General features: G+C 45.3%; 1 protein-coding gene across 2 annotated transcripts; it reads right to left on the reverse strand.

The window, feature by feature from the left end:
* Positions 1 to 211: 211 nt before the first annotated feature.
* Positions 212 to 12,450, reverse strand: MARVELD3 (MARVEL domain containing 3). 2 transcript variants are annotated; one of them, XM_039851801.1, is made up of 3 exons: positions 11,951 to 12,450; positions 9,498 to 9,625; positions 212 to 988 (listed from the first exon to the last, which is right to left on the reverse strand). In XM_039851801.1, exons 1-3 carry the CDS (start codon positions 12,337 to 12,339, stop codon positions 351 to 353), a joined length of 1,155 nt encoding a protein of 384 aa, XP_039707735.1. In that variant the 5' UTR covers positions 12,340 to 12,450; the 3' UTR covers positions 212 to 350. The 2 variants fall into 2 exon arrangements, with proteins under 2 accessions (XP_039707735.1, XP_039707736.1); XM_039851802.1 differs by lacking the exon at positions 212 to 988 and adding an exon at positions 4,608 to 5,382.
* Position 12,451: the final 1 nt, after the last annotated feature.

The following is a 12,451-nucleotide window of genomic DNA, read 5'->3' on the forward strand; positions in this document are numbered from 1 at the left end:
CTACAATACTGGCCATGCTACCCGATATTTAGTTATTTCAGAATTTCTGTGGCTACTTGGCTAGAATCATTACCTTACCATTTGGTAAGAGAGCCATACCATAAGGGCATACCCAAACTTCTGATGGTCTTTGTAGCAAAGGTAGAGATATTTGTTTCAAGCTCTCAGTCAGCAAGGACCGATCAATAGAAAAATGAGATGACCACCCAGCTTTGCACTGGTACCAAAACGAGCATTTATAAAATCAAGTATTTAAAAACCCCAGTTGTCAAATGTACAATTTTAAAGGACCCATTTTTTTTTTGAGAGAAATACGGGAGGTGGGTTAACATTTAGGTTCCAGAAGTTTCTCAGAGTGTTCCCGACCACAGGTATTCTGGAACCTCACTGTGGTTTCTGTGCTGTTCTTGGCTGTCTTTGTAGTGCTGCTGTTCTCGGCAGCTCCGTAGGGCCAGCACCACACTGGCACCATACATTATCACCAGAAGACAAGCAAAGGTGGCTGCTGCTCCATCAGTGCCGGTCAGCTGGCAGTTCATCCAGGTGAGACCTTTGCTGGCATAGAGCCTCTCTCTTTTTTTGCAAATGTCTGTGGCATTGATCCGCAAGGCTACGTAGAGATAAAAGCCAGTGCCTATGCAGTAGCCCACTGCGGCCAGAAGGCTGAAGGTGGCCTCCAGGAGAAGCCACTTCCTTGGCAGTTTGGTCAGACTCTTGGCTCCTTGGAGTAAAACACTCATGGTGAGGACACCCAGCCCCAGAGAAACAGCCACACCGCCGTATATCAGGGGTGCCCGGAGGACAGTGTACTGCTGGTCCAGCTGCTGAACCTGCTCCAGCTCGGTGCCCTCAAATGGTGAGTAATAGTTGTTCCCAAAGCCGCCGCCGCTGGTAAAGCTGGCACTGAATCCAGCAAGGACAAAGTATGAAGCCACGATACACATGAGAACCATTCCATTCAATATCACCTCCACTATCTGTACCACACCTAGGAGAGAGATTCAGGATTTAACACTGACAGCACTCACCTGGGAAGACTCTAGGTCAGAATGGAGAAATACTGGTGATCTGATTCCAAGGACGTGGTCAGATTCAACACGAATATCCTTGGTTTTCCAAAATTCACGTTTGAAAAATCAAAATGTCACTCTGGAAACATTTCTGGCAGTGTCTTTAAAGACTAAACATACGCTTACCATGTGCTCCTGCAACTGCACTTATCCTAAAGAAATGAAAACTTAGGTCTACACAAAAACATGTATACAGATGTTCACGGTAGCTTTATTTGTAAGAGCCAAGTATGAGAAACAACCCAAATGCCCTTCCGAGGGTGAACGGTTAAACAATTTGGTACACCCCTATCAGGGAATACTCGGCGATAAAAAGGAACGAACCGTTGATACAGGCAACAACTTGGATGGATTTCAGGGGGATTATGATGAGTGGGGAAAAAAGGCCAATCTCTAAAGGTTACATACTATATGATTCCATTTAGGTAACAGTCTCAAAAGGAAAACAATGGTAGAGATGGAAGACAGATCTGTGGTGGCTGGGGACAAGTGGGAGTGGGGCAGGTGAATGGGGTAGGTATGACTATAAAGGGGGAGCACAGGGGATACCTGATGATGGGACAGTACTATATTTGATTGTGGTAGTGGTCACACAAATCTACACGTGAAAAAACTGCATGGAACTACACACAGACAGGACTGCATGTAAAACTAGTGAAATCTAAGCTTTGTAGATTGTCGATTTCTTGGCTGTGGTACTATACTACAGTTATGCAAGATGTTACCACTGGAGAAAAATGGCTTAAGGGTACACAGGATCTCTACTACTTTTGAAATGTCTTATGAATCTGTATTTCAAAATTTATAGTTTTTAAAAATCAAAATGACATAAAAAGATATAAACTGAGAAAAACCATGCATGTCTTTGTCCACCCTGTTCTCTACGCCCAGCCACTTTTATGATTTTCTAATATAACTTACAGTGTTCCTTTATACAAATAAAAGTGCACTCAAATCTGCATTTCATCACCCCTTCCTGGCTTTTTTCACAAGGAAGCTTACCACATACAGTATTCTGCATCTTGCCTTTTTCATTTACTCTTCCTGGAGATGTTTCAGATCAGCTCCTACAGTGTCCATGGTCTTTGCTGAGTGGCCTCCAACTCCATTATGTGGATGGACCAGTCTACGCAACCAGGATCCTACCTGGGCTGTCCACCTGGGGGTTTCTTACAAGTTTAAGGAACCCACAAGTATCATGAGGCGGTGGGAACCAACAGGTGAATGGAGATGAATGTCTTCTTGTCCAAGGTCAGTTCTCATTTGTCACTGACAGAGGCCCCAGCCTCTCTGAGGTTTACTTCTGGGAGAAAGTCTCCCGTCATTCTCTCAGGGTTCAGAGACAGAACTAAGAGAAAAGCATATGAACCTAGAGTGGGAATGCTAGGTTCACGTCTCTGCTCTTTATTTCCTTGTGACCTTGCCCGAGTCATTGGCTCTAAGCCTCACACACTTCATCTGACACAAGATAATGCCTACCTGTCATCCCACAGGGCTGTGGCGAGGCCCAAATAAAAGCAAAGACATGAAAATACTTGACAAATCATGAAACGTTATACAAGTGGATGGCATGCTACTCAGTAATGTTTATAAAATGGAAAGAGCTTAGAGATTTAAGAAGGAATAGAGATTTAAGAAGAAATAAATTCTTTTCATAGAATTTAGGAAAAGCATGGTTTCCTAGAAATCAGGAAAACTCTAACACACTAGGCAAACCATGTTTATAAAGTGGGTGGCTGAAAACTAGTATCTCCAACATACAACAGCTACTGGGCTCGCTGAACTTGTCTCCTGCTGGGCCCACACAAATTCCTAGGAGGTCCACGGGACACAGCAGACAAGGGCTCTGACAATCAAGAAGCTACATTCTTCTAATTTAAATCTGAAAATCACATCAGATCAGAACCGCCCACTCTCCCCTGAGCGCAGAGTGAACTGACCCAGCAGACATTATTCTGATCCCTGGGGAGTGGACCTCCGCTACCCACCACCTTTCTCTGCCTTGGTTTTCCTTCCATACACACGTTACTATCTCACCCTCTGAAGGAAAACAGGAATACTGTACTACAAGCTGTGGAACCCCGAATGTTTCCTTCTGGGGCAGAGTCTGTTAAAACAGCAAAGCAATAACCCAGGCAGCACATATATGCTAGCTGAAATTGAATAAATCTAGATCTCATCAACCCCTGCCGCCCCCAAGACCGCAAGAGTTGAGAGGAATAATGGTCTGTTGCCAGGTCCAATGATGTTGGGTCTGTTGAAGGAATATGACTATTGCATATTGTCACAGTACCAGCCAGCCTGACCTGGCTTAGCTTCAATATCAAACAGGCTCAGGTATTTCTAAGCATCCAGTTTATGCAGAGTCACAGACACCAGGAGAAAAGAAACAGGGTGACTGACTACCAGAGCCAGCAGTTTATCTCTGTGGTGAGATGGGACGAGTCACCGGAAAGACAGCAGAGGGCTCTGCAGGGGGAAGTAGACGATCTGAAAAGAGACATGAGATTTTTCTTTTCTTTTTTTGTAAATAGTGTCTTTTTCGGTGAGGCTGCTTTTGTACTTGATCGTTTTAATACCATGCTTAATTATACATCGATTTCTGCCTTTGTACTGCCAATGTGAAAAAACTAAGAGCAAGTCATATTTTGTATTTATCTAAAATAAAACTAATACACATGCAGCCAAACCAGGCATAAAATGAAAAATAAAAAAACTCACTTCCCTCCAGAAGCAAATATTGTTAATGCTTTTTTTATATATTCTTCAAGAAATTTTCCAATCATACACTAAGCATATATGCATACTTATTTCCTTTTCTAAACGCAAATGGACTCACCTTTTAAATGTGACGTTGCCTGTATCTAAGGAAATACTATTACAAATGTATTGAAAGAGAACCATCACCTCCAAATTAAAATTTTTCTTTGGATTTTTATTAGATTCACATAAATCAAAGAACATATTTACTTGTACCCAGAATATAGTGTAACATGCCATAAGTCGTAACTTAACATGCAGTAAGAACCCGTGAAGTTGTCTGGCCAAAAGCAGCATTCTTCTGTTGGGAACAATCTTACATTCTCTTATTCTGGGTGAATTCCAGATGTTGGGTTTTATTCTTCGTACAATGGTACATTTACAAGAGGTACAAAACACTGAGCTTTCAAGGCTATTGTAAAGGTCTTGTTAGAATAGCCTCTTTGCGACCCAGCGAATTAATCTGATTTCTCTTTCCTCAGCCCACGCTTACTTCCAACTTAAATTTTATAGGACTGGTCTCCCCAGCACTACCCACCCCCTCCATCCACAGCATTAAGGAAGTAAAGGACTGCAGAGTTCCGTGTGGTAAAACTTCAGGACTAATCTGCTTAAGAGAGCTGTGCTTAGAAAAGTTTAGGCCGAAATGTCACGTCTATGTGGCTTTCCATGAACTTTGAAGATAAGGTTCTTCAAATTCACTCGATTATCTCCCTTTATTTAGTCAAGTGCACTTGGCTGTAGCACATGCCTTTTCCTGTGGGTCTTGGGCTTGGCTTTTAATGTTGGTTGGTCCACTGCAACCCGGAGCTGCACCCAGCATACCAAAGTTGGCCTGTTACTCTTCAAGCACTGGCAAGTTCCACAGCAGTGTATTCCATGAGAGACCATGGTTCAGAGTAATTTCCATCCCTTATATTTGGCAGAACATTTTAGAAAGCCTAAAACACTAACATTTCTGCAGGCTTCTCTTTCAGCTTCCTGACCTTTCGGTAACCCCTGATGGCCAGCATGGCCCCCAGGGCAAAGACCCCCATGGCCAGGACAGCAAAGACGCCAGCTCCTATATCTCCTGCGTGGAACGAGCAGCTGAAACCATGGTAGCCTTTGCTCTGGTACAGCGCCTCCCTCGCCTTACACACTGGCGAGGCGTAGGCGGCGGAGAGGGAGTGGAAGTAGAAGTACAGAGCGGGCACGTACGCCCCGGCAATGAGCGTGTCCAGCAAGCCTTCAACCAGCAGCCACAGAGGACAATGCCATGGGACCCGCAGGACGCCTACAGCGATAAAAAGACAGCAGAAGGCCATGAGGGCTCCACCATAGGCCATTGCCGCTGTGACCGTGGGCAGCTTTAGCTGGTAGAACTGGACGTCCAGCTGCTGTGCTTTCTCCCCGTCAGCACCATCGAAACCACTGTAAGCCCCTCCGAACTGGTAATAATAAATGCCCCCCAAGCTGGTGATGCCTGTGTAGCCCCCTGTGGAACTGTAAGACACAGAGCTGCAGGCCAGGATCAGCAAGTTCAGGAGAACCTCCAGCATTTGGCAGCAGGCTGCAAAAGAAGGGCTCGTTACCATTTTGAAAGATGCGATCTCACACCTGGAGACTTCCACCTTGAGGCTTATCTTCCCCGTGGCAGCTCAAACCGCAGCTGGCTCTTGCTTCCGCCCCCTAGAAGGCCTGAGCAACCAAAGCTGCATTAGATGGTAGCAGGGAACTGCGGTTTCCAGAAATGATGTCAGAGATACTTTGGACTGAAAAGAATAAGTCCCAGGTCGGGGTGCAGGACAATGGTAAGAGAAATCAGGCCAGAGAGCAGAAAGAAAGGCATCCTGTATGGAAGGCAAGAGCATTCTCTGCCCCAGCCCTTCCCTGCCAGAAAGACTGAGAAATTGTTATCTCCGCTTTTGATTTGTTAGGTGGCTATCTTCAGTCTGAAAAAGGAGACTTCTCTAAGTTTGAAGGAAATTATATTATAGAACTTAAAAAATATATAATGAAGTTAGAAAAAAGCATGGAAGTTATACACCAAAACCTTAACTGTGGTTTACATGTATTAGACATAGCAAAGATTAAGTTAATCAAACCCGTCGGGCTAACGAAATTAAAGAAACATAATTGGTTTTATTGTTTTTAGATTTAATTCAGTATTTTTTTTAAGTGTAACTTCGTTTTCTTTAATTTCCTTGGGCCATGATATTTTCCCAGAGCTGGATTCTTTCAGGGCCCCTGGCTCCTCTATCTTATATAAGAGTGCCAGCTCTTCCAGCAAAGCTGGCTGCTTTCCTTAAAATCAGCTTTACTGAGATAGAACTTACATACAACAAAACGGCCCATGCGAAGCATGCAGCTTGAGTTCTGGCACATAGTCATGTAATCACAATCCAGGCAGAGACCATTTCATCTGCCCGGAAAGTTCCCTAGAAAGTGGACCTTCGCGGTCAATCCCTGACCTTCCTCCTTGGCAACCACTGATCTGCTTTCTGCCTTGAGGGGTTAGGTTTGCCTTTTCTAGAATTTCAAGTAAATGGAATCACACAGTTATGTACTCTTTAGTTGTGTGGCTTCTTTTTCTCAGCATAATATAAAGCTGGGTGCTTCTGAGCTGGAAACTGTGCATGCTGGGAGGGTTCCAGTGGGTCAGCTTTCGCTTTTAGAGAACCAAATTTTGTGCCCGGTGCATCTGGTCCATCCACACATTCTGATTGAAATGCTGTACTCTCATGTGTTATCTTTATATTCTACAAATTTCCCCCAAAATGCAAAGAGCATTTTTTAATTATAAAAATAACACATACTATTTTTAAAAAGTAGATGAAACAAGTACATATAATGAAAAAATGATCTGAAATCCAACAAATAAAAAATACACAGTTACCATTGTTTTTTCTTCTGGACTTTATGCCATATATGCATAATTTTTGCTGTTTATTTGTTTGCTTAGGTAAGAACAAGGTCTCACTCTACTGTTTATATAACCTATTTTTTCACTTAAGAATATAGTGTGAACATTTTTTCCATCTCAGCAAAAATAAAAACCTATTTCATAATTTTAAAGGATATAATGAATACATATCATGATGATTTTAAATACTTCCAATGTAAAGGATATTTAGGTTTTTCCCAACCTTTTGCTATATAGGAGCAAATACATGCTACATATTTTTTTAATAGAATGCGAAGAGGACACAAGTCCCTTATTTCTGTTTTAGGTTTAATAGAACCAGAAAAGAATCACAAGGAGGGACGTCCAGGGGTACCTGTTTTTAAAAATAAAGGCTCAGAAGCTCTCCAGGCCTTCTTCACCTCTTGAATCTCTGGTACCCGCCTCCCCCACTCCGACTCTCTCCTAAGAAGCAGTAGTTCATTCGTGGTTATTCCTTCCTCTGACTGAGGGTGAATCCTTCAGATTTGTTAATGAGTTAACATTCTTAAAGTCAACTGTGGTTTGAAATCTTGGCGTGAGCTCAGTCCAGATAAGTACTGGGTTAGGATATTAAATAAGTACTGAAAAGGAGTGACTGAGAATATAAATTGGGGGAAAACATCCACAATTGTCCCCCCTGAACCTTTCTAGTGTGATCGCAAGTCAATGCCACTGACTGGGGGAGCCATCTCAAAACCTAAACCTCCAGGTTCTGAGAGAGAGACAAGCACCACTGACTCTGGGATGACGACTTTCTTGGGAGAAAATGAAATTAAACTTCTAAAGATGGTATGCGAGTAAGGCTACAAGCTGAATGCAAACATCATCATAATTTTTTTTTTTACAATTTCCTTATTACGCTGGCCTAGCTCTCCTCTGATCTATGACCCTTTGAGCACTAAGGGTCTAAAGGGAGAGGGAAAGAACAAAAGGGAAAGGAGAACCCGCTCCAAATGCAAATGGGGGGAGCCAGGAGAGGAGCGGGAAATGTACCTTTTTCCCAGGGAACACGCAACTCCTCATGGGTCCCTCCAAATAAATGAGCACAGCCTGCACACGCACAGGATTCCTGGTGATCTGACACGCACACGTGACGCTTGCACTTGCTTTTTCTCTCATCTTTATCCTCAGCACTTGAAGATTTTAATCTCTAAGGGGTTTGACCGTAAAAGTGGATTTAGAGCCTCTCTCTTTCCGTCAGTGTTCTAGTGTTCCGCGGAGCTTCCTAAGTTAGGAGGACTCGTAGCCCAAACTTCGGGGTCTCCCCTGGAAGCTGGAGAGGGCCACAGCTGCCTCCCACTTTTGCCAGTTTGCTGGAGGAGGACATGATTTCACCGATAAGGAAAAGAAGTCATAAAAGATGTACTCTAAGACGAGGGTGAAAGTGTTTGGGTGACCTTTATCCAGGCATGCATCTCCTGCTTGAGAAAAGTTCCTGGTGTTGAATGGCTGCTTCTCTTAACACAATACCGTATTGTGTATTTATATGGGTCTCTGCCTGCCCAGAGATCTTTATAAGCCCTCATTTGTTAGCTTCTGGCTACTGAGCCATCCTTTTGCTATCTTGACTCAGAAACCCAACCTCTAGGCCCGAAGCCAAATGGCTAGAAGCAAACAAAGGTAAATCAAGGTGTGCTTTGGTCAGGAGCCTCAAGGTCTGCCCTCTCCTCCTGATAAATCAACCACGAAGAAAACATACCTCTATATAGAAAATAACCTCTGGCTTATTCCTATTATTTATATCATCAAGAAAAGAAAAAGGTCAAGCAAGGAAACCATTTCAGGCTGTAAAGTCAAGCTCTAAGTTTCAATTCCAGTTCTTTCACTAAATAGCTGGATGACTTTGAGTAACTCACTATACCTCTCTGAGCCTCAGGAGTTGTTGAGAGAATTAAAAGCAACAAGATTGTGCCAACATAGGTAAACTAAAGTGAGGATTCTTGTACCAGGATTGCCTATAGCTCTTCAAAGAAAGTTGTATATAATCCTATGATCATGTATATCATTGTAATCATCCTAAAATACATATTCAGGTATAAGTTTGATTTCTCTCCCTTAGGCTGAGAATTTCTCTCTCTTAGTTATATGCAGCCTAGGAAAATTTCTCACCTAATCATGTGAGCTATAAGGGATCACCCTGACAAACCAGATTTTCTTCATTGCTGGCAAGGCCAAGACTGGTGTTCGGATGGGACCTCTGGGAAACCACATTTGGAACTGACAGTTAAGTGTTTTTCAAACTCTGGGCTCTACTAAGCGTGGTGTTTTGGTTTTGTTTTCAATCAAACAGAAATGGAATAGAAATTATCTGTGCACTTGGTATGTAATAGGGTAAGTATTGTTTCACAGCATATTTGTGTGTATGTGTGTGAACTCCATCTGAATGTAAAATGTTTCTTACTGTGGATCTTAGTCAACAAAGTTTAAAAGCCATGATGGAATGTTTAAGCATCGGATCTCTTGTCGTGAGCTACAACCTAACTGCCCCCTCCAGGTGACTTTCCTAACTCAGACCCCAGCGCCTGTGTGAGGAGAAGCACCTGAAACCTAGCTGCACCTTTCAGACGCTTCTACCTGTTTTGTTTGTTTGTTTGTTTGTTTAGAAAACAAGAACCTCACACAAGCATGGAAATGAAAACGCTAGGAATCCAATTCTACTTGAATTTTTGCTTCACCAGTTCAGACCCCTTCCAGAACCATCGGCGATAGTAAATGGCCAAACTGCCTCCAAAATGGCTCACCTCTCCCAGTACACAAGTATCTGCATTTGTGGCATTCCAGGAGTCCTTCAGCCTCTGACTGGTAATATTCCACTTCCTCTTGTCCAGGCCCAGGGTTCGAGGGCAGATATCTCCCTGCAGTGTGGTCACTATAACCAAAAATACATGGCCATTAGGGGGACTGAAATTCAATAGCTTATTCAAGATTAGAACGCTGGACACCTCGTGCTGGGCCCAGACATCAAAGAATGTGCAGAACAGAAACAAAATTTGCCATAGTGTTTCATACTCCAAGGAATTCTCTGGTTTAGTGACCTCACAGGGCATCTAAACACTTGGCTCAACTTCACTAACTACTCCCATAACTTATCCTTATAATTTTGAGCACCACATTCAATGCTGGTTTATCAGCCTGTGAGAACTATCTAACCAGGTAGCTGGGAGCAGCTTTCGTGGGCTTCTCAGTTTAGCACGAACCAGGCCACTTCAGAGCTGTTTTGCATTCACAAGACCAATGTCCAGGCTGAGGACTAGGATACTAGTTTATAAAGCAACCTAAAAATGCAGCTCTGTATTCTCCCCGGTCATGCAGCTGGAATGCAATGTGACTGTAATCAGGGAAACAATAGCTAGTGCCCATGACCATATCTGGACACACCTTTTGTCACAGTTTGGCTAGTTGGTTTTAGATAATGTAACATAAACTCAGGATAGTAGCTTTCCCACAGTGTGGACACAATAGAGAGACTGGGCTTAAACCTACAAGTCCCACAATGGAGAGGAAGGAGCCTGACTCCTTCTTAGAGAAGAGGGCAGGTGTCAAATACCAGGAGGTCATCACTCCAGGTCCTGTCTCCTTGTTGGACTGGCACACAATCTGGGCACTCAGTAATATTTGTGGAGTAGGATGCAACGTTCAATGGAAAAAAGACCAACTCCCTAAGAATGGGTGTGAGATTTAGGATCGCCTTCTGTTCTCCCTTCCATCCCCACCCTCTTCCAGTTCACAAATCTCCCAGAACACCACGATGCTTTCACCTCACAAGGCCTCATGGGAACTCTCTGTGTTCTACCAGGCACGGAGGGCAAAGTTTGCTCATTCAGGAGAGTGGAGTCTGAAACTAAAGTAGGGAGGTGGCAAGAGAACTAAAATGTCAAATCAAGCAATATTCAAAGAAGATTGCAATATCTTTGAATATTGCTTGATTTGACATTTTAGTTCTCTTGCCACCTCCCTGCAGCCAGACCAGAAGAAACCTGCAGAACCAAGGAAGATTTCTGCTGGGATTGCTAACAACCCATTTCCCCACACTCTGAAGGGAAAACAGGAACAACAGTGTTTCAGTGGTGCCTTACACAAAACAAAATCATTCATCTCCCTATGGCTAAAACCACGGAGAATTATGGCTCACAGGCTGGGAGCTGCCAGCGGGCCTTTTACGCTACATATTCTCACGTTTTCACGCTACATTCTCTTACCCTTCTTCACTGTATGTCCAGATCAAAGGAATATGTAACTCATAGGTACTGAAGAATAATACAGAAGCTGGATTCCCTGGACACTCAGGTCCCACTCAAGTGTCTTTCTCTCGGTCTCTGTTCTCTCTCTATTGACTCTGTCCCTCTGAGTCTCTCTCAGGCTCTCTCACTCTCTGCCTCTGAGAGGAGACCACGCTCTGTCTATAGGGTGCTCCCTCTTCTCTGATAAACTTTCCTTTTGACTCTAACTTTGGTTTGTGTTTAAATTCTTTCTTATGCTCTGGGAAGGATCCTCTTCTCTCTTAGTGTAGGCTTTGAGTCTCCTCAAGGGAATTTGCCCTGTCCTGCATCAAAACAACCCTGGGATGTGAATGAGGCTGCCTGGAAAGACCTCACTGATAAAGGGGGTAAATCTCTGCCCTTCGGTGAGGAGTTTTAGTTAAAAGTGTAGCATCTCCAGGCTGTCTGTTTCTGAAATACATATACCCCTGGAGGAGGTTACACACTGAACTATTACCCGTCAGCAGGCTGACTTTCTCAAGCCCTAGCCTCCAGGAAAAGGGGACTTAGAGGAAGTCAAGACTAGTTTTGGAACACAGGAAAAGGGTCTGAAACCCTAAGGGGGCAGTGCTGTGACCACGTGGTGGAGGGTCAGGGAGGAGCCTGGGGCTAACCCCACCTACCGATCTCTTTCCCACTCTTCCCTTTCCTGTCCTGAAGTCCTCTCTTCCTTCTCACCTGGTGCCCCGGCCCTGCCACTGCTAACAGGGGTGGTTCCTGCGTTGTTAATGGGTTCAGGTCAGGAAGTAGAGGCACCATAAAGTTTTCCTTTCCTCCCAGGTCACCTCTAAGAGCGCAGAAGTGAGGAACGGCACTGTCTTCCTATAACCGGCTTCCTAGGACGAGCGGCCAGGGGGGCCGCAGCAGCGCAGGGACCTGGGACCCCGGCTTCAACGGTGCCGAGGTGGCCGGGCCACCCCCGCAGCCCACCTCACCTCTCGGGTCCGCGGCGCCCGAAATCCTCCTTCCTGTAGGGCAGCGGCTCCGGGGTTTCCCAGGGCGCCGGCCAGGGGGGCGGGGCCGTGTCCCAGGTCGGCTGCCGGGCTCCGTCCCTCGTCCGGCTTGGGCGGGATTTTTCCCAAACCCTTTGTTCACCAGGGCATGGGTCCCCGACCCTGTGTCTGTCCTGGCGGGGGTCGCGGCCCCGCCGCCCCCTGTCCTGGTCCCCGTCCCGCCGCTCGCCCCCGTGTCTCTCCCTGCGCCGGTCCCCGGCTCGGTCCGGCTGTCGCTCGGGGTGGCGGTCTCGGTCCGAGCGCGGCTGTAGGTCTGGGTCTCGCTCTCTCGGCCGGGCCCGGGGCTCGCGAGTCCTCGACGTACCTTCCATGGCCCGATCCCGTGTCCCTGCCCCGGAGCGACCCGAGGGCAACAATCCACCGCAAGTTTCCTGGGCAGGTGGCCAAACTTGGGGGCGGGGCGAGGAAGGCCGGGCGGGACGG

This window comes from Pteropus medius, unplaced genomic scaffold (assembly GCF_902729225.1).
Source record: "Pteropus medius unplaced genomic scaffold, Ma_sr-lr_union100, whole genome shotgun sequence".
In the NCBI taxonomy this organism is placed as follows: domain Eukaryota; kingdom Metazoa; phylum Chordata; class Mammalia; order Chiroptera; family Pteropodidae; genus Pteropus; species Pteropus medius.

Bases quoted from the DNA above. Each gene is read 5' to 3' on its own strand.
- MARVELD3 (XM_039851801.1), bottom strand. From the start codon at position 12,339: ATGGAAGGTACGTCGAGGACTCGCGAGCCCCGGGCCCGGCCGAGAGAG. The intron at 9,626-11,950 runs GTGAGGTGGGCT...TTTTGGTTATAG, and splicing joins GGGCGCCGCGGACCCGAGAG to TGACCACACTGCAGGGAGAT. The intron at 989-9,497 runs GTGAGCCATTTT...TCTCTCTCCTAG, and splicing joins ATACTTGTGTACTGGGAGAG to GTGTGGTACAGATAGTGGAG.